The following is a 22,735-nucleotide window of genomic DNA, read 5'->3' as shown; positions in this document are numbered from 1 at the left end:
CGTGTGATTCCACCCATTACTATTTGACTAAATAATTTTACGGTCTTTGCATTGCATAACACTAACACATCTTTATCACCATCAACACCACTCTCTTCTCACCATCATTTGCCTGTTTTCTTTCAAAAGTAGAAAGCACATTGAGCAAAAGGAATTCGGACTGTGGAATTATCAGATGTCAATGGAAGATCAGATACATATTCAAGTGAGTGAATTTGAAGAACCCTTTACAACAAAGGAAAGGTGAGGTAAATACTGAAAAGCAACTTTATTTTGCCAAAATATATCTATAGAAAAAAACAAATTTAATAACAATGAAAGATCAAAATGCATCTATTTCCACCTGTCCAGGCAAACCAGTTTTCACTTTCTCCACAAGGGTTTTTTTTCAGACTACTTCCAATGAGAAGAACATCTATATGTGCCTTCTTTTTTTATGTGTTATCTTGGCTGCATCTGGAAAACTCTGTTGTACCAGATTGAGTGGAGTATCATATGAAACACATCATACTTCACAGGTCTAGCATGCCAAAGAAAATGCTGTTGTACCCTTTTGACCCTCATCTGCATTCTTCGATACTTCTTCGCCGGGATTGAAAGGAGTATTTTCTTCAAGTTCGGAATGTCCTTCTCCAAGACAAAAACAGCAAAGGATTCCCAGTTCAAAACCTCCAAAAATGGAGGCACAAAATTGTCAGATATAATCACTGGAACACACTCATAGAAAATAGCCTCTACAACTCGTGGACTATTGACTTCGTAACCTTTTGCACAGATACAGTACTTGCTGCTCTTCATGTACCGAGCGTAGTTCATTTTGCCTTTGCCCTTTACCTTAGGCAATCTACCAAATATTTTCATGTCAGGATCTTTATTTTCCCAGTGCTGTAACAGAATTGGCCGTAGATAGCCATGCATGCTACCTGCAAAGAAAGCCAAGATTGATCTCTTGGAAGCACGGTTGCCTCCAAGATCTCTTAGAGGATTCGCTTGGGTGAGCACGTATGTCTCAGGAAGAGAAGCGTCTTTTCCAAAAACGAAATCTTCTTTAGCATCAGAATTGCAAAGGGCCCTGATGCAATTGGCCATATGTTGTCTTGTTTCAGACGGTGCCTGAGAAAAAAGTCAACAATGTTGATGTAATTAGGATTTGCTAAAAACTAAAAATCATTTCAGTTTTCTACACACAGATTTTCAACAAGCATATCCAGTATTTAAGATATAAATACGCTATAACATCACAAACACCAGAATAATGAGAAAAAAAAAATCCAAGGAAATTTCACTGGTCATCACTCGATAATGCGGAAGAGAAACATGACATGCAATAACTAAACTTTCACATAAGAAAATATCATAAACAAAACAAATTACCAGACATAACACAGAAGGAGATGAATTGCTCCAAATGTTGGAAGACTCCAAAAGTCCCAAAATTCATTCAAATGTAAAATTGTAAATCTAAAGGAATCGAGAAGAGCATACCCAGTCATGGCAAGCAGCAAGAAAATGATCTGCACCTTGAGTTCGGTTCCAAAAAGGATATTTTTCCGAGAGCATATCCAAGTATTTCTTCAGATATTCTATGAGGTTCTTATGACTGTGTGAATTAGGAACGTACAATCTTATCTCCAAGTATCGAGAACTGAAAGGTAAGTAAAACAGGTGGGCCTTTTTGGAGTCTTTTGTAACAAATTTTTTGTTACCCTCTAGCAATTTCATGAACCATCCCTCAGAAGCATATATCCCATTGAGCAGGGGCTGATGGAATATAGGCATTTCTCCTTCCTTGTAAATATACACTTTCAGGATGTCCTCCATTAATTCATAGCTCCTGCAGTCAGATATTGCAAACTTTTACTATATAATTCTCTTCTCTTGAATGCTTTTGCTTCAGCTACACTTAATTCTATTATCATGCATAATCAGCTAGCCTACTCTTGCATGTATCTTTAAGCAATTGAACAAATTGCATGTGAACGTGTGTTTAAAGCAGAAGGGAAAGTTTCAAATTTTAATAAGCTTACTTTTTGAACATGGAGATATTCCAATATAGAGGAGCATAGAGCACCGAATCATTCTCTACAATAGGTGCATTCTGAATCTGTGATTTTGCATTTAGCAGTTCCTGGTCAACTACTGAAGGCCATCGTGGTCTCTACAAACAAATTGGTACAAAGAACAGAAGAGTTTATGCAACTGCCTCATAAAAGTTAATCCGTGACACAATTCAGAGCAGAAGTTTATACATACTCTTGAATTGGGAGAAGACCACCTTTGAAGCTGCAAATTTTTCATCTCAGAAATTGAAACCACTTCCAGGGATGGTGTCTGAGGTTCTTTCTTCACCTCTGGAAAAGAAGTCACAGAAGGGTTATTGTGCAATAGAGTAAGATCTTTCTTCTGGTCCCCTGTTTTCCCATCATTCTCTAAACTGGGTGCATCTTTATCCACCTTAGATGTATTAGACTCAACAGGAACGATATGAGCTATAGTGCTAGGCTCTGCATTCATTTGGAGTGTTATATTAGGTGGCGAATCCACTGGCAGCAATTCTGGCGCAATGGGTGCAATTCTAGCATCCGAGGCTCCTATATTTTCTGATATGGAGGTGACGTCTTCTCGAGAAAGGCTTCTTTCAGTCTCTTGTGGAGCAGATCCATTACCCAAACTGTTGACAGGTTCCAGCGTGGATTTTTCGTTTCGATCTACCAACTGTTCAGGTTTAGACTCCTTTCCACGGTTGTCTATTCCAGAGGACTTGTTCAAGCCACTGATTCCTTCTGATACAACACCATTATGTACATATGAGGTGGAGTTCGTATTGGTATCCACCAACTGCTCCGGTGAAGACTCCTTTCCACGGCTATCAATTAGAGAAGACTCATTCAAGCCTCTGCTTCTTTCTGGTGCAACGTCATTATTTACATTTGCAGGGGTTTCTGTTCCATGACTACTGTCAATCTCTTGAGCTCTGTCAGGGGAGATAGCAGTGGTATTCAAACCATTTGATTGAGTTGTGTTACTAACCATCTCTGGTGTTGATGAGGCAGCATGAGTTAACAAGGTACTATTTCCTGCTCCTAGATCTTTCCGAGCAGAAGACAAAGATGATATAATATTGCCATAAGGCAATTCAAAATGTTGGAATGTTAAAACCACAGCTACTGCCAGTCCTATAAACCATAGCAATTTCCAGATTTCGATTGTAAAGGGATATCGAAATTCATTGCCCATTGGAAAACTACTCTATTGAAATTCAGCTGCCTTTCAATACAAATATTATCCCTGCACCCTGCATATCATTTCCAATCCTTCACTTCAATAAAGATGAAGTGCATTTTACAAACATAGATAAACTTGAATCCTAAACACTAACTCCTCAAATACAGCTAGTACTCAAATCTATTGTGATAAATGTGATTGAAATGCAGCTGGATTGTTAACATAAATTGAAGATAGTTCTACTACGATAATGCACAAAGAAATAAACTGAAGCAGCAAGCAAATCACACAGGTTTATCAACAATGAGCACAGACTCAAAAATTAAATTAAAACATTAACTAAAAATTAATAAGCTGGACAATCTATTTTTAATGTAACCAATTTCCACAAGAAACAACAGAATTAAAAAGGCTAAACGCATTTTACAAAAGACAAAGCCTGTAGAGACAAGAACAAAATACCAAGTAATAAAATACTCAAAAAGAAGTAAATCCCAATTCCTGGAAAAAAGAGAAAGAAAAAACAAAATCCCCCAATAAAGCACACACTAATGATTAATACTTCTCTTCCCTTCCAAACAAGCATGATCCAACACTCTTTGACTTCACACAAATCCCAGAAAGAAAGAAAATTTCCCTAGGACACATCATAATCGCCAAAGCAAAACAAAACCAACATGCAATATATACACTAAAAAGGAAAATCAATTTAATCACCAATGGCTACACGTATCCCTTTCTTTCTTTCCTAACAAGAAGAAGTCAACACAACATTCACACAAACCCCATATCAAAAGTCTACCATGACAGCCAAAACAAATCAAAACCAGCATTCAAAATCACTATAACTCCTAAAATTTACCAGAAACATAGGCAGAGACTTGGTTGCTTCTTCAGCAATACATGCTAGCTCTCTGCTTACAAAGGGAAAAGAAAGCAGCGGAAGAAAGGGGAAGTCTTTTCTTTGTTTTCTGTCCCAATCAGTCTAACAAGTTATTTTTGTTGGAGGGTAAATAAAGCCAGTTGTTAAAACAATAATTCAGATTCCAAGTTTCTTTCTTGTCCTTTCTTATATTCCTTTCTTAAGTATTATTTTGTTTTCCCAGCCAACAACCAGTACTGTTTCTTACTATTATTTAAACAATAATTATGGTTTGATGATTGGAACTGGATAAGTAATAAAATAAGATTGGTGTGGCGATGAATAGCAGAGTAGTGAAAGTATTTTTACCTGGTTTTTCTTCTCTTTCTCTGGGCTGCTACCACAGGGCTGACTTTGTTTGTTCTTGCAGGTTTTTGCATGAGTCCACGCGCGTTTCAGCGGATAGGATTTCGAGCGAGGCTAACTGAGAATTTAATTAGTGGTCACATGTTAGAATTTTAGTTTGTCGATGATGATTGATGACCTTGTTTCGTATCATGTTCATTTTAGAATTTTTTATTGTGATATGAATAAGATTTATTTTAAACCCTAATGATTTCAAAATGAAACATTCATCTTTAACGCAAGGTTAAACTTCGAGTCTCTTGTTTTCGTTGAGAGGGCAAGACTTTTTTGATAGGTTTCCTTGAAAATGCTTTCTTGATAGGAAATATGTCATTGGGATGTTGATTTTCTTGCAATAAAATTGCTATCAGACTAATGAGTTTTACTAAAATATTATTTTAAAGAAAATATCATCGATCTGATGATTTTTATTTTGAAATAAAAATATTATCTAGAAGAAAAATGTTGGTGGACTGACGAAGTTAACTTGTTGGTCGAAAGACATTTGGCATAAGATTGATGCTGAGCTGGCTTGCCCGAGCCCTAGTGAGAGAGTTGCTCCCACGTCTCTTTCCAGAGAGTGAATCCAAAGACACATACAGTGTTTTCCATAACCAGCAGAAGCAGTGTTTTTTTGGCCAGCCATGCTAAACACGTGCCAGATGTGCCTCCTAATTTGCGATGGCCTTTAGCGGCAGGAGCCTCACCTAATCATTCAGTAATGCTGCTCTTTTTTCTGGGACTTGGGGAGCATGGGGACCGCTTTCTAATCATGCCCTTTCACTCTCTTTTATATATATATATATATATATATATATATATATATATATATAGGATTGAGTTTGTTTTTGTATTTTAAAATATTTTTAGAAAAGTTATTTATTTTTTATATTTTTCTTACTAAACTATAAAACTTCGCAAGGTCAGCCCTTTTCGTATAGAACAACAAGGGAAGTTGCTCATTCATGCACTCGTTGTTTATTTGGTAGGTTCGTTTCTCTCCATTATCGCCTTGAAAAGAAAAGAAAATAATTGAATGGGCTGTAGAATTTTGATTCAGTACTTTTGGTCGATTGTGCTCGTAAATTTAAAAACATTGTTAATTCTTTTTATTTCTTAAATTTTTTTATTCCAAAAACTTTTATTTATTAAGGGTTTTAAAAATTTTAATTGGTAGCCATCCAACAATTTAATCTTGCAAACAAAGTGAAAGACCAAACTCTGAGTTGATAGGTAATCAAATTAATTTATTATTTTTTTATAATAATTAAGATATTTTCAAATTAAATTTACTATACATAGATCAAAATCTTTTCTATATATATCATTTATGATTAAAAAAATTATTTTATATTCTTTTTATATTAACATGAATATCTATATTAATTTACATGGATCTTAATTAATCCTACAAACTATAAAATTAATAACTAGATTTTATCTAGTATGAATATAAACTTAAAATCCCTATAAAGTAACCCCTTCCTCTCTAATATCAGTCAATAACGTTGTGTGAACGGTCACTGTTGACAATTCAATATCAAACCTTTAATACAGAAAAAATAATAATCCTGTTTCTTAAAAAGAAAAGGAAAAAATAATCAAAATCTTCAAAAAGAAACTCGGGCCGTCTACCTGTCCACTGGACCTGTCTTCAAACCCCAATTAAGATCCACCATCATACCAATCTAGCCGAAAACTTGAACCAAAACCCAAATTGTTAAACACTAATTCCCCAATTCTGCATCATTGTTTGCAATCTTCAAATTAAAATCCTGTTTTCTCATTTATACACTCGCTTACAGTTAAAAAGTTTCAATCTTTTTATTTATTTTTATTTTATTTTTTCGATATTCTGTAATAAAAAAAGGGAACTTTGTGATTGGTTTTTTTGTGAGAGTGAATTAAATTATGGAGACTGACAGAGATGATGGTCGTTCACCAAGCCAATTAAGACCTCTCTCTTGCTCTCGCAATGTACTTCACCGTGCCCATGGCTCTGCTAGTTGGTCTCAAGGTACCTCCTTTCTTTAAATATTTTTTTGGGTTTTGTTTTATTTTCTATTCTTGTTTGTTCATTTTACGAGATTTTTTTTGGGTGTTGTATTTAATGTCCAATTTGGACAAATGGGTTGTTGGGTTTTCTCTTAAATTTTGCTTTTGGAGTCGAGAATTGTGAAGTGGGTATTGAGTATATTTACTGTCTTTTTTTTGTTTGATTTTATTTAGGAGATACAAAGGTTTTAGCTGCTGTTTATGGACCTAACGCTGGAACAAAGAAGAATGAGAACCCTGAGAAGGCTTGTGTTGGAGTTATTTGGAAGCCTAAAACAGGACAAATTGGTTAGTTTTTTTGCCTTTTTTTTTCTTTTCTTTCTTTTTTTTTTTTTTCCCTGGGGGGGGGGGTGGTTTAACATTTGTCATGGGATATTGAATGTTGTGTACTGACATGTACATGGGATTTATTCTTGAATAGTAAAATAGGAATAATTTTGGAAGGAAATTTTGATTTTAGTATCTTATACCTTATGAAACAGAGTGAATTCAATTGAATTCTGAAACATTATTGCTTTATTTTTTTTATTGGCAAAGCATTTCAATTGCGGCTTGCTTTGCTATGTCGTTTGGATTTAATCATTATTGTTTCAATTGTATTATTTGGGCTAAACTGCTGCCTAAAATTACCAATTATATAGGAAAACTGGAAAGGGAATATGAGATTGATATTGAAGAGGACTTTGCAAAGTATCTGCATTTTGACTCTCAACCCAAACACCACAACATCAATTATAGTTCGGGTCGGTGGGTTGGTGCATGGGTTAAACATTTTATATATGGCAGGAGCTTAGTGATTGTGTTTTAGTTATTTTTATGCTGTTAATGCTGCATAGTTATGTGATCTTAACAATGAAAACGTTTAATAAATGAAGATTATATGCAAATATATTTCATCTGGCATTTATCTAGATTTTATGCCTAGATAATAATTTTGAGTGAATGTGTGCGTGCCTGCATGTGTACGTGTCTTCTGATGTTATACAAATCAGTTTCATGCATCACAATAATGGAGTACTTATCTTTCTTGTGCAGGTTGTGAATGATGATGGTGCTGTATCCTATTTACTTGTGCTTTCTATACGATGTAGGCTAGAACAGGGGATCATGGTCTCACTCAAATAAAGGGGGAGATTGCTCATCCCATATAGAAAATTTCAATAAGATAAAACGAGGTTGATTGTGTTTCTTTCATTAAATGATCATATGAAAAGAAAAAGGTTCTTTATTGGCTAGAATCCTTCTACTATTACATCTTGTCCTTTGCATGTGAAGTGAGTTTATTTTACAATGTGCATTCTGTTGATCAGTTCTCATGGCTCATAAATCCAATATATTTGCAACTAGGGTATTTTTTTCTCCATGAAGACACTTTCAGATGATGAAATCATTCCTTTTTGGGATATAGGAAAATTTTTTTGAAGATTCTTTTAACAACTATGAAATCATTCCTTTTTGGGATATAGGAAAACAATTTGTAGACTCTTTTAACAACTATGCAATATGCATTTGTTGGATCTAAGCAGGTGCTCTCCCTATCCTTGGTTTGAATAATTTGATATGATTGCTATTTTCTTGACTGAAATCCATGTAGCTTCTAGTCTGTGCCATAAATGCAGCATGTGCTGCCCTTGTAGATGCTAGAATTCCTATGATGCATCTTGCGGGTAATTAAAACTTGATTGATAATCATCTTTTTTTAGTGTATACTAATTTAACATTTGGGTGACTGATGCCATAGTGCCTTCTGCAGTTGCAATTTGTTGTTGTTTGGCTGATGTTGGATATGTTATATTGGATCCTACCAAGTTGGAAGAGCAGGTTAGTTTAATAAATTCATTCATGATCTTAATTTTCCATAGTAAATGTAGCTATCCTGATATGTTTTAATACTAAGTTGTGTTATTTGAAGTTCATCCATCTATGATGGAAATGTTTTGGAATAAAGGGGAAAAGCAAAGAAAAAACTGTAGTTCTGCATTAGTTTCTGTACAAGCATTTAATTTGTATTTCAGTTTAGGTTTCAAAGTTATAAGCAACAGACTTAGCACGGACTGCCTATTTGGAGTGAAAGCTTTGCACATGATGGAGATACAATTATTCTGTGCTTGGGTTTTTTTCCCAAACTCCTCTTGCTTACACTTATTATATATATATATTTTTGCAGAAAATGAAGGGATTTGCATATTTAGTCTTCCCAAACTCTGTTCTCTCAGTTCTACCAGAAAGATCATCACTTGTGGAAGGTGAATCCACGGAACATGGAAGCATCACCTCTGTCACCCATGGTGTAATGCCAGGTACACTAACTTAATCATGTGATTCTAGCATATACAATATGTTGAATATGTTTTACCTGGGGGAGTTAGCCAGCTGAAGATCACCTTGTTATCACTACCCTCACATACTGCTTTTACCTCATCTAAGAGATGACAAATCCTTGTACTTATCTATATTAAATATGAACTCATAAAGAGACTTGTGATAATTTAGTGCCCAGTTTCCTCTTCCTGTCTATATGCTTTTGATGAGTTCTAAAATTCAAGATAATTAGAAATAAGATTGATATGTTGGATAATCAGTTAATTTTTTAGTTCAATTAATCTGATTCATTCTCCTTATCTAAAGTGTCTAGTGGCTTGATATGGAAAGCCCATGTGGTTGGTAGCTAGTAGTAGGTGGTGCTTGGTAAGCCAAGATAGCTGGTAGCTGATACATGAATAAGGTTCTTTTTTATGGATGTAGACTTTCTGATGCTTAAGTCAGTAATTTTATAAAGAGAATAAGTGCAATGATATTTTAAAGAGATAGACTCTGAAAATATGTATGTTCAAAGTGTTGAGAATTAAGAGATTGCGAACCTTTAGTTTGAAGAATTCATGGTGTATTTATAACCTCTAAGTCGTTCTTATGCTTTTGACATCTGATCTGTTCTAATGCTATTCCATTTGAATGTGTACCTGAGTGGAAGAATATCTCAAATGTGTAGAACGAGGGCGTGCAGCCAGTGCAAAATTGTCTGATTTTCTTAGAAAGAGCTTGCAATCACAACTCTCAAGCGACTCATCTAAAGCTGCATGATTTCAAATATGCTGGAAATACTCCATACTGTCCCAAGTTCTTTCAAAGATTAGCTATCCTTGTTTCAACTCCATGCGAGGAATAGTGGCAGCTGAACTCAACAAGTATACACCTGACACGAAATACACTGTAATGTTTGTGTTGTGCACCTCAGTGTTCTTCAGTCTTCTTGAATTCTAACCAAGTTTTTTAGGAATACTTGCTTCTATCTAAACAAACGGTTCAGTGTCTTTTGTTTATAGGCAACTTGTTTTCCCTTATAATTTAACTTGTTTATTCGTGAGATTAATACATTAAAGATACTGAGTTTTTTCCCCCCCTGGGAAAGCATATATTTATTCCTCGGAGATTTCGTTTTTTTCACTTTTTAGTATAATGATGTTAAGTTAGTTATTTGTAGTCTTGGCATTTATCTTATAACAATCTTAATACAACCATATTATTATTAATAAATACAATATGTTTTAATACTATACCAAAGGTATAATATTCGTAGATTGTGTGTCTTCTTAAGGATGAAAAATAAATAAGTTTTGTTTAAAATGATCGAACAATTTTTTCGAGTGAAGACGACCAAAATTATAATTTTATTATCTAGAGAGAATTTTATATTTTTGAACTCATGTTTTTTTTAGGGTTAAGAATATATCAGGAAGTCCTCTGTACAAAAGAATCCATAAGCTTTGTATAGAGGACCTGTTCACTTTTTTTTTTTTATAACCTGAGGTGTCCGGGTCAGTTTATGTGTACCACAACTAATCCCTGGATTCACTGAATACCCTACAAGCCCAATAAGCAAGTAAGACATTGCGGAGGTGACAGATGTACATACTGAGACTTGAAATCAGGTGATAAAGACAAGAAAACCTTATCTCTGCAGCTGGACTAGAAGCCTCGGTGCGGACCTGTTCACTATTATTGTGCTGTGCTGTGCTCTTTCAGCTTCACAGCAAAAGAGAGGAGGCCATTGAACGCCTCCTCGTCCTCAAGAGAGGAGGAAAATCAATGGCTACACTGTAATTCAAGAGAGAGTGAGTAACTACCCAAACATAGCAAAAAAAATTTTAATCCAAGTTAATAGAAAACTTAACCCCATATACATTGGTGATACCATGTAAAATTGAGGGTTGTCAATTGACTCCCTTCAATTCTTTTTTAAATTACTATAATTGTAGATAGAAAGGTACAAAAAATTGTAGTTTTTAACTTTTTATGTGACTGATCCCGATGAAAAAACAAATTCAATGGAATTAGAGTCATATTTATCTTTTCATTAGAAAAGTTACTAACTATTATTTCATATTTCATTTTTAAATTATTTTTTGTGTGCTTTTTATCAAAATTTAATAAAAATTCTTCCTGGATTCAATTTTTTTCTTCATGAAATAAACAATCAATTTCATTATATCATTAATTACAATATATATATATAAAACTGATGCGCCCAAATCGAATGAAAAATATGTTTTCCATAGCTTAAGATACTTTTTTTTTCCTTTTTTTTTCCTGCTTCATCATGTTTGCTTGGAGTTGAATTTAGGACCTCAGATACGTATGAGAAATTTGAATCCTTATACCATGCAACCAAGAAAGTGAATTGAACGACTTGTTAGGTGTTAAATATTGTAGGCAGTAGGGGTGTTCATTCCAGTTCCGTTCAGTGTGGCAAAAAATCTATCCGAAACCAGAATTTTAATTTTTTAAAAAGTTTAACTCCAATCAAATTAAAAATTAATTCAAACTAAACTGGTTTCGGGTGGTTTTTGAAAATCAGGAACCCATTGTCTGCACAATTAATGTTCCATTTCATTATATCATGAGTTGGATTCCCAATTGGATTTGCAATGACATTGCCAATAGGAAGGCTTGGGGGAGTTGGTGGCATAAAATTTGCATCCATGCTTGTCACGTTTATCCCTTAATCCATCTTTTGCTTTGAATATGAGGCCACTCTCTTCAAATCAATATCCTGTTCACCTTATGCCTTTGCAAATGAAGGGAAAAATGATTTAGTGTTCACATAAGTTTGTATTTTATACTTTTCTTTTCTCTATTGCATAAGTTTCAACCTAGTTTTCTCTTGTTAAATTAATTTTAACTTTTTAAAATTAAAACCAAACCGGATTGATTAATTTTTCTAGTTTTTAAATTGGTTTCTTTGTATTTTTTTTCTTGGTTTAGTTTTTTCACTTATTTTTCAATTTTTTTTGTTTAATCGAGTGGTCGGATTTTTTAAACACTCAAACTACTTCATCAATATTTCCTCTGATCTTAATACTCAAATTATGCTTGAGGATTTTATTTATTAAATTAGAGTTACAAAAAAATAGTTTTATTTATTTAATTGATTTTTTAATATAAATATAAATTTCAATAAAATTCTATTTATAGGAAAGATGTTTAATTAACAATCAACTTTAGGATTTTGAAGGACTCATGGGAAAAACTTGATTTTTTTTTATTAAAAATTGATTTTTTTATATTTTAAATTAAATATTTTAGTATTTTGAATTGTTTTGATGTACTGATATAAAAAGTAAAATTATTTAATAAAAAAAATTATTAATTTGTTATTAAATCTAAGGAATGGATCGCTGTTGTTATTCCCAATATAAGAGGCACTGTAAATTCCTATTATCAATAAAATAAGATAAAATATGCACTATAAATTCCGGTCCTCCTCATGCATTGATTGTTTGTTGCGGCCATCTGGACTTCTATTTTTTCGTCCACATCAAGAATTCCTAACCTGTGAATTTCTTGGCAATAATGTCTTTGATTGGCCAACTTTTGGTCCAATTATTTTCATACTCAAAATAATTGATTTGGTCAATTAAGAGGAACATCTTACATTAACTCCAATTGACTAAACCCACTTACTTGGTAATGGACATTGAAAATCATCGTTTATGGGCAAAGGTCCCTTCGGAAAATCAACCATGGCATGAGAAACGCTTTGAGAAAAATTAAAACTTTAATCCCTCTTTATCATCAGCCTCAAGCTCCGGGTGTATTCAAATAGGGGAAAATGCATGGTGAGTTCCTCCATTTTAAGCAAATTAAAGACTAATGAGACATTTAATATATATATATATATATATATATATATAATATTTGTTGATCGATAAGTAAATCTTTAATTTTTTTTTTCTAAAAAAGCTCAATTCCTTAATTACTTCTTGAATTACTTTTAAATGATAGAATTACCATTACAATCCCTAATTTTGTAAAAGAGAACAAAACTAAGAACTTAAAAGATTGATTGGTTGCCCTAAAATAAAATATGGTAAACTGACTACTTTTTTAGCCATTAAAATATGGTAAATTGACTACTTTCTCTATTCTCTCCCATTTTGCTTATGACTTTTTCTCTCCCTTTAAATTTCAAATTTCAGGAATTGAAATATAAAACAAGTAAATTTTTGGATTGAAAAATTTAACACTCAAAACATAGGGATCAAAAAAAAAAAAAAAGTCAAGTACCAAAGTGGAATCTTATGCACATCATAAACAATAAAAAAAGGAAAAAAAAAGGCTAGATATTTTCTTCCGTGTTAAACTAAATCCCTTTTATATATTTCATGTTTTTTAATTTAGAAATCTAAATTCTATACTGCAAAAATTAAACATCAATTTAAAGTTGGAAAATTTTTCGATTCTAAAAATATGATGAATCATACAAATTAAAAGGAATTACTAGGATTTAAATCACTTGAAGATAATGTATAATGATGAAATAAAAAAAAAGGTTTTGGGGTCTAAAACAAATAACTGACCAAGGAAAAAAAAAAGAGGGATGATTCAGGCGCGTTGTAGTAGTGCTCAATGTTCCTGAGTGCACGTAAATAGTGAGAAAAACAGTGAAAGTAGGTTTTGCGAGATAATATTTTATCGAGTTTAACTATAAATCCGGTCGAGTGAAAATTCACATCTTGAATTTCCTAGATCAATTTATCAGGTGGGTCTTAATGTAACAACTATGCTCTTGACATCAAAATTGTTACTTTTTTTTCTGTTCTAACTAGAATGACCAGTATATCTCGTATCATAGAAATAAAACTTTCATGTTGGATAATCAATTAATTATTTGGTCCTAAAAATCTCATCTATTCTCTCTAATCAAAATGATTGATAGCTTATACTTGGTGTTTGGTAAATTAAGATGACTTGTGACTGATACATGCAAAAAGTTTTATTTGGAGGAGGTGAAGACTCTCCGATACTTAAATAAATATTTTTTTCTAAAAAAATATATAATAATATTATAGAGAGGGATGCTCTGAAAATATATATGTAGTAAAAAATGAATATTTTTTAAATCTTTGTTATGAAAATCTCATGATATATTTATAGCTAGCGAGTCTTGTCTTTTTGTAAAGAGAAAGGTCTAGAATGTAATTTTACCCTGATAGTATTTAATGAGAAATAAATATTTCTTATATCTATATTAATATTTGATGGAAATATAATGAAATCTTGAAAGACTTTTATACAACTAAAAGTGTGTAGAGAAATTAAGGTATAAGATATCAAATATAATTGAGTCTATAGAAGCTGAGCTCTTTTCCTAAACTAGATTCAAGGGAGATGGGTCCTTTTTTTGATGAGTCAAAAGGAGGCTGAGTACGGATAAGACCATTAAAAGAGGATCATCTTTTTGGATGTACTCAATAGAAAAAACTTTATTTTTTTTTACATGTTCGAGGGGGGATATTTATTTTCTTTGACTGAGCTCAAGGAAAGATGGTTCTTAGGGTTTTTTAGACCCATTAAATAAATTTAGGCTTATCAATTTCTATATTAATTATATTATATAGTAATTTTTATGCATTTTTTTTTTAATTTTGAATTTTCAACTATGATCAGTAATAATTTATCTTTAATTATATATACACACAAAATAAAACTACAGTATAATTGAGAACCTTCCTTGGCACTACATCTCCCTCTTAATATTTTTGACACGTTGAATACAAAAATACACACGGTAGTGACAGCACGTGGGCTCCAGATAAACCTTGATGTGCACAAGTTGCTGTTAATAATATCTACAATTAAGACTCTGAACGCTTCTAAATCCTTATATAGGTACAAGATCAGCTGTGCGCATATGTAGCTAAGCTATCATTGAGGGAAGACTAGTTAAGGATGACGAATACATCAACAATGGCTTTTCATGTGAAATGCTCTGTACAGAGGAGGCCTTCTCTCTTCCAAAACATTGATCGTTTTAAGACTAGTTTGTCTTCATCTTACAAGGTAAGTAAATATTAATTCTAGTTTCTCTTCGTCACTCTAAATTAAGGCATGTGGATCAAATGCTAATTTCCTTAACTCTTATTTAATCTCACCAGTTTAAGAACATACTAATTGGTTCTATGATCATATTTACTCTATATATCAAGCATGTCCTGTTTGTTAGAACTTGATTTAAGATAACTGATATTGTGGATGTTTTTGAGCATGCAGCCATTATTGAAAGAGTTGAAGCAACTTTCCTTGCAACTTGAAGTTTCCCAAATTATGAAAAATGCTTCAGTCAAACTTTTGGATGCCTTCGTCGATTCGGTGTTCCAGTTTGCTGACCAGCCCACTCTTCCTTCTCAGGTAATCAAACCATGAAACCTTGACTAACTACTCACTCCAGTTGTATTAAGCACCGTGGTCAGGCCCGGTCAACTCAGTGACCCACTTAGATTTAGCCTACGTCGGTCAGAAAAAAAACACATTTTAAATTTAATTTTTTTAACAAGATTTGTTGACCTAGATTGATTCATCCAACTCGATCGTGAGCAAGGTGTTAGACGGGTCAGGTGTTATAACATTGTATTAGGGTTCGATGAATTATTTGCTAATCGGTTGTTTGTAAGTTTTTGCAGAGTAACTTTGCACCAGTTGATGAATTGAATGAACCTTTTGTTATAACCAGCATCGAAGGCAAAATCCCAGATGATTTTCCAGAAGGTGTCTACATAAGAAATGGTCTCTTCTTGAACTCAATACTTTACTTTTTGTCCTCTTAAACCTGTAGATGCGTAAAAAGGCTTTTGTTTGAGCTTCAAATCCACGTGATAAATTACTGTGTAAAATATTATTTTTTCAGTAAAATATTTACTGTGTTAAAAAAAAAAGAGAGAAATTCAATAATTTGAATTATAGTTTCAACTAACTAAATAAATTGGTTTTATTTAAATTATATAGGAAAAAACAGAAACAACAATAGCAAACGAGAACACACACACACACACACACACATATATATATATAGACTAAAATCAATAAATAAATAATATACTTATCAACTTGGATTGAAAATTAAAAATTAAAAATTAAAATTTAAAACAATAAATTTTTTAATAAAAGAGTTAATGAAAAAAAGTAAGAAATTAATCATAAAAATAAAGATCAAATTAAAAATACCAATACATGATTAAAAAAAGAGAGAAATTCAATAATTTGAATTATAGTTTTAACTAACTAAATAAATTGGTTTTATTTAAATTATATAGGAAAAAACAGAAACAACAATAGCAAACGAGAACACACACACACACATATATATATAGACTAAAATCAATAAATAAATAATATACTTATCAACTTGGATTGAAAATTGAAAATTAAAATTTAAAACTTAAAACAATAAATTTTTTAATAAAAGAGTTAATGAAAAAAGTAAGAAATTAATCATAAGAATAAAGATCAAATTAAAAATACCAATACATGATTAAAAAAAACTTAAACATGTAAAAGTTTTCAATGTGATTTTTTATAAAAAAATCATAAATGTAAATCAGAAAACTTAATTGTGCACTCATTCAATTAAATAAAGCACGAATCATTGTATAAATAAATGAAAACATAATTGAAAAAAATAAAAGACCAATATAGATTAAGATATTTAATATCGTAACATGAGTTATTTACCTAGACTTTTTCTAATATTTTAACATAGAAATAGACCGTTTTAGTGGCCAAAATCTTTTTCAAGGATCACTTTTTCTCTTTAAATCGGAATCTGGCGACCCCCTCTCTCTTCTCCACTCCAAAAAAGACTAAAAAAATGAAAATAAAATTTGATATCAAAACATATTTTTTAAAAAACTATAGGGACCAATCACTTAATAGCTAAAAAAAATGAGAGATGAAAATGAACTTTTGAAATAAATTTCAAAGCCACCAACTATGTTACTTGTGTTTTTCACTTCAATCCTCTTTCTTTCAAATCAACACTTCATACAAAAAAAAAACATGCAATTGTATATTGATTTGGACTCAAAAGGATTCAATTGTGGAAAGAAAAAGTTTGAGGATCAAAATATGTTTTTTAAAATAAACTACTATAATTAATCCATTGAGAAAATAAACAGTAAAAATAGCTACAGGAAATTCCCTACATATTGTAATTTTTGTTAATAATAATAATGTTGAAAATCACACCTTGATTAAACTATGTCAAATTTATTTTGTCTCTTCTTTAAATTGGAGCGGTGGGAGTCAAGTCAGTAGTGATTATTCGAAACTTTTCTTTACTTATAAGCACGATCAACTGCCATTGATGACCGCTAACTTGGTCAAATCAAATATAATTTCAGGAGCAAATCCACTATTTGGTGGTCTAAAATCTACGACCTCCATGTTTGGGAAGACAGGTCACATATGGATAGAAGGAGAAGGAATGCTTCATGCTTTATACTTTGATAAAGAAAGTGGCATTGGAAGCTGGACGGTCCTTTATAACAGCAGACATGTTGAAACCGAAACCTTCAAAGTGGAGAAAAAAAGAAACAAGCCATCTTTTCTTCCAGCCATAGAAGGCAGTTCTCCAGCCATTTTGATAGCTTGCTTGTTAAATATGGTGGGCATACTAACCTAAGCTTATCTTTCATGAAATTAAATGAGTGTTTGTTTTTTCATTACATAAATCTGTTTTAATGTTTTTCAAATTATTTTTTACTTAAAAAACATTAAATTAATTTATTTTAGGTGTTTTTGAATTATTTTGAAATATATATATATATATATATATATATATATATATATATATATTTGACGTATTTTTAATTGAATATCATCTTTACCAAAATACTAAACACACTTATTATCATTCTCTTGGCAATTTCTCTTAAAACATCTACCACATGCATAGATAAGGCCAATATAGTAGCAATTGCTCTATTTGGACAAAATTTCGCAAGTTTATTTGGTTAATTTCAACAAGTTTTATCTCATGTACACTCTCATAATTGACAATTGGTTGCTTGCTTCAAGTTTCGTAACTCTAATCCGATGGAATTGCTTAACAAGTTTGGCAAAATAAGTCATAATTATTCAGGTAAAACATTCAATATTTTTATATTAGTTTATTCATTTAGGGTGGTCCAATCCTTACATAATTCCTGTGGATCCTACAAATTCAATTACGAGATAATCTTAATAATTAAACGCACATAGTTTGCTTTACAGTTTGGTATACATAGGATAGAGTTCAAATCCTACTAACCAATTCAAAAATTAAACACATTCAATATAAAAATAAAAACTTAAATGAGTATTTATTTTTACATAACAATCTATTTTAATGTTTTTTAAAATTTTTTTTTTACCTGAAAAATATTAAATTGATATATTTTTAGGTATTTTTGAATTCTTTTAAAAAGTGTGTGCATGTGTCTATATATATATATATATATATATTATGATTGATCACTTGTTAATTTCTCTTAAAATATCTACCACATGCATAAATAAGGCCAATATAAGTAGCAATTGCTCTATTAGGACAAAATTTCTCAAGTTTATTTGGTTAATTTCAACAAGATTTATACACTCTGATAATTGGCTGCTTCAAGTTTCGTAACTCTAATCCGATGGAATTTGACGGAATTGCTTAACAAGTTTGGCAAAATAAGTCATAATTCTTTAGGTAAAATATTCAATATTTTTATATTAGTTTATTCATTTAGGGTGGTCCTATCCTTACATAATTCCTGTGGATCCTACAAATTCAATTACTTGTTTGTGATAATCTTAATAATTAAACGCACATAGTTTACTTTACAGTTTGATATACATATATAGGACAGAGGTCAAAATCCTTTGCTACATGAAAATATAAAAACCAACGTTTAAAACCAATATTGTTTGCATATAGATTAAGACCTTTGATACAATTTCTTGATCAATCAAACACAAAATAATTATATCTAAGTTTTGGATGTGATCTCAATTCCCTAAAAATCTGGTTGTGCACGCACCTGTTAGCAACCGTTAAAGAACTATCTCAACCCAATAACTTAAACTGTTAGGTGAGGTCTCAAAATATGATTTATATTATTCTTTAACACACCATCTCAAGTGAAAATCTTTTGGATTTGAAACTTACATAAACTAATATTACCTTGTACTTGATTTCTATAAAATATATGAGGATGGTGAGATTCGAACTCGTGACTGCTTAGTCATCAAAGCTCTGATACCATGTCAAAAAACTATTTCAACCCAATAACTTAAACTGTTAGGTGAGGTCTCAAAATATGATTTATATTATTCTCTAAGAGCAACATATATTAAATAAGACTGAATTATTTATTCAGAAAAAAAATATAATTTAAAAAAAAAACTGAGAGAAGAAATTTACAGAAACAAAGAGGCAAATAAAAGATAGAAAAACAAAATGAAGGAAACTACCTTAATGATTGCTGTAAACAGCCCTTTTGAACTCTTCAAGGATAATAATTAAGCTGAGTATAAAATGTAAGTCTAATTAAAAAATATTGAGTTTTTATATATATATATATATATATATATATATATATATATATAATAGGTTATTTTGCTCATACATAATATAAGATGTATTTAGGTAAGTTTAGGATGTTAAGTCAAGTAGGTTAATTGAAGTTAATTTATTTTTTTAATTTTACTAAAAAATAAATTAATTGGGTTTTTTTTCTAGTTGACCAAGTCATGAATCAATTCAGGTTTTTAAACAAGTCACAATAAATTAATTTTAATTTTAATTTTATTTTTATTAAAACTTAATCTGATTTAAATCTTAGATTATCTGTGACACAAATCAACTCACCAAATGGGGTTGGTTTTAAAATAGTTGTTTTGGTTATATAAAATCATAGCTTGTTATATTTTGGATCAAGATGATTCCTTGTGTTTAGGCTCGGAAAAAAGAGAGGTGAAGAACAATAAAAAAGGAAGTAAAGAATTATTAAAATAATAAAAAAAGGGGAAGTGGTGATCATTAACAGTGGAGTGGAGAACATTTAATTATGATGGTTATTATTATTTTCCTTTCCCCTAACTTGGTGATGAAATCTTTAGGTATTTTTAAATAAGGTTAACTCATACATATATACTTGTTATCTGAGAATTAATTAATTTCAGCTGCGATTTGGAAAGGTCAACAAAGACCTTAGCAACACCAATGTTTTTGAGCATTCGGGGAAGTTCTACTCAATTGCTGAAAATCACCTTCCGCAAGAGATTGACATCTTTTCCCTTCAGACTCTAGGCGATTGGGATATCAATGGAGCCTGGCATCGACCTTTCAACTCCCACCCAAAGGTTTTTTTTTTTTTTTTAATACCCTGTACAGAAGTCCAATTTATGCACGCATGTTCAACAGGAATAGAAAATACAGCTTAACTTGATTTCGTTTTATAAAATCTCTTGTTTGTTCCAGACAGCACCAGGTACTGGAGAGTTGGTTGTATTTGGGGTGGATGCAATAAAACCTTACATGGAAGTGGGAGTCGTTTCTGGTATCTATTCATTTTCCCTGCTTTTGACGCCTTCAACAAAAGTATTTCCAATAATTTTTCATTATTTCTTTGACAATTGAGCTTGCAAACCCGATTTTCAGCTGATGGAAAGAGACTAGTTCACAAGGTTGATCTCAAGCTGAACAGGTGCCCCCTTAGTCATGACATGGGGGTTACGGAGAGGTCAGTGATCGATATACATCACCATCAACGAATTGTCTTTACTGGAAAAAAAAACCATTGAATATAATAAAATTTAACCCTTAATATTTATTTATTTATTTATTTTTGTAGGTATAATGTAATCATGGATTTTCCACTAACAATAGACTTACACAGACTCATCAAAGGCGGCCCGTGAGTATAGATATATATATTGAGAGCTTTTAAGTGTCAATTAATTAGCTCTGAAATATAGTGAGAAGCTCTTACTAATCTGGTTTAAGGTTCTAATTCATAGATTAATAAAGTTTGATAACGAAGATTATGCAAGAATTGGGATTATGCCCCGGTATGGTGATGTGGACTCGGTTCGTTGGTTTGAGGTGGAACCAAATTGCACATTTCACATTCTTAATTGTTTTGAGGAAGGAGTTGAGGTAAAGTACTAATTATATGAACATAGTTTATTAACTAAAGTTATAATCTTAACGCGTTCTGATGAAACTAGCTCATCTTTTTTTGTTCGACTTGAAGGAGGTTGTAGTGAGGGGATGCAGGTCCCTTGAATCAATTATATCAAAATCTTACGGTATGGATTTGGAAGAATCTGAGTGGGTTTCAGGAAGACTAAGGAGTAAAGAACATGCTGAGCAGAATACTACACCTTCGTCGAACGATGAATTATTGTTCAGTCGATCTTATGAATGGAGATTAAACATGGAAACCGGAGAGGTTAAGGAGAGAAACCTCACTGGAACTGACCTTTGTATGGAGTTTCCTATGATCAATCCAAGTCTCAATGGCTTAAAAAATAAATTTGGCTACACCCAGATAGTCCATGAACCGGCAAGTAGTTCATCAGGTCAGTTATAAATTCCGAAATTCATTAATCTCATCTCTTGAAGTCTTATTAAACCCTGACCATTTCATAGCAAGTAAGATTTCAATCGGTTGTTTCAGGCATGCCAAAATTTGGAGGTCTAGCCAAGTTGTACTTCGATGAAACTTCGAGTAAGGTAATTAAATTGCTGGATAGCTGATCCGATTTTATTATCTCATTGTTGTTGCTTTACTTTCACTCATAAATTTATGTTAATCTAGGAAGGGGAGCAATCGGAAGGGCATATAAAGGTGGAATACCATGAATTCGAGGGAAACACCTTCTGCACTGGATCTGCCTTTGTCCCTAAAGAAGGTGGTCTAGAAGAAGATGATGGCTGGATCATCACTTTTGTTCATGATGAAGACACGAATACATCCAAAGTAAGCTAATTTTATAGCTGGAAAGCAATAGCGTAGAACTGTTTTTGCAATTCTAAAGCTTGGTCCCTAATCATTAAAAATTCTTTTTTTTTCTTCCTCCTAATTCAGGTTTACATAATTGACACAAAGAACTTCACAAGTGAGCCTGTTGCCAAAATTACATTGCCATACAGAGTCCCATATGGATTTCATGGAGCATTTATGCCAATTCCATCGCACAATGAACTGTACAACACAAGCCACATTAACTTTGTGGAGAAATTAACCGACTTGACCAGAACCTTGGATGCAATTAAGTTTAAAGGATTTTAGAGTAGTTCAGAAAGCAATCGAGCAAGCTGAAAACTACGGAAGTGAGTCAATACTATTAATTAATTAGTTAGGGTTAATTAATTATTTTAGACTACTGTAGAATAAAATGAAAGCTAAATGGCAAAGGCTTCATATGTCTAGTGGAAGATATAGATATACTTTGAAGTTTAAATAATTCCTTTTTTTTTAATAAAGACATCAACTATTTCTTCAGAATATCCATTTATTAATATTTTTATGATGACCTGTAATTTCTATATTTAAAATAACAAAACAGAGATAATTATAAATGGAAATATATTCCCATCAATTATTTCATACCCCACTCCATCCATAAATTCTTCAAGATATCTTTTTTAATGTTAATTCTTATAAACAAACTAAGGATCCAATACTAGAATTTTTAGATTTACCGAAGAAATTTTCTATTGGTATTTATACTCACAATTCGTCGGCAAGAAACTTGCTAACGTGATCATGGATGAAAATAATCCATCAGAAAAACTCTCGTTGGTAATTTGTGGTCTATCGGTGATAATTTTACAAATGAATTTACTGATGAATAAAGCATGCAAAAAAAAAACTTTACCTA

The 22,735-nt window shown here is 31.8% G+C and overlaps 2 protein-coding genes and 1 pseudogene across 3 annotated transcripts; 2 read left to right on the top strand and 1 right to left on the bottom strand.

The window, feature by feature from the left end:
- Positions 1–140: 140 nt before the first annotated feature.
- On the bottom strand, positions 141–4,251 carry LOC133687872 (probable glycosyltransferase At5g03795). Of its 2 annotated transcripts, none has more exons than XM_062107209.1 (5): positions 4,088–4,251; positions 2,254–3,314; positions 2,028–2,158; positions 1,486–1,834; positions 141–1,113 (listed from the first exon to the last, which is right to left on the bottom strand). In XM_062107209.1, exons 2-5 carry the CDS (start codon positions 3,235–3,237, stop codon positions 442–444), a joined length of 2,136 nt encoding a protein of 711 aa, XP_061963193.1. In that variant the 5' UTR covers positions 3,238–3,314; positions 4,088–4,251; the 3' UTR covers positions 141–441. The 2 variants fall into 2 exon arrangements, with proteins under 2 accessions (XP_061963193.1, XP_061963192.1); XM_062107208.1 differs by having other exon boundaries at positions 2,254–3,295; positions 4,088–4,250.
- Positions 4,252–6,055: 1,804 nt separating this feature from the next.
- On the top strand, positions 6,056–9,991 carry LOC133688788 (exosome complex exonuclease RRP46 homolog; annotated as a pseudogene).
- Positions 9,992–14,794: 4,803 nt separating this feature from the next.
- On the top strand, positions 14,795–22,147 carry LOC133688342 (carotenoid 9,10(9',10')-cleavage dioxygenase 1-like). Its single transcript, XM_062107801.1, has 13 exons — positions 14,795–14,887; positions 15,098–15,235; positions 15,508–15,610; positions 17,224–17,486; positions 20,030–20,209; positions 20,328–20,406; positions 20,508–20,589; positions 20,701–20,763; positions 20,867–21,005; positions 21,106–21,430; positions 21,529–21,584; positions 21,679–21,831; positions 21,940–22,147. The coding sequence occupies exons 1-13, from the start codon at positions 14,795–14,797 to the stop codon at positions 22,141–22,143; spliced, it is 1,878 nt and encodes a 625-aa protein (XP_061963785.1). The 3' UTR covers positions 22,144–22,147.
- Positions 22,148–22,735: the final 588 nt, after the last annotated feature.

This window comes from Populus nigra, chromosome 3, assembly GCF_951802175.1.
Source record: "Populus nigra chromosome 3, ddPopNigr1.1, whole genome shotgun sequence".
Taxonomy (NCBI): Eukaryota; Viridiplantae; Streptophyta; class Magnoliopsida; order Malpighiales; family Salicaceae; genus Populus; species Populus nigra.
The sequence above is the reverse complement of the archived record's forward strand: the minus strand, read 5'-3'. Positions and strand labels throughout refer to the sequence as shown.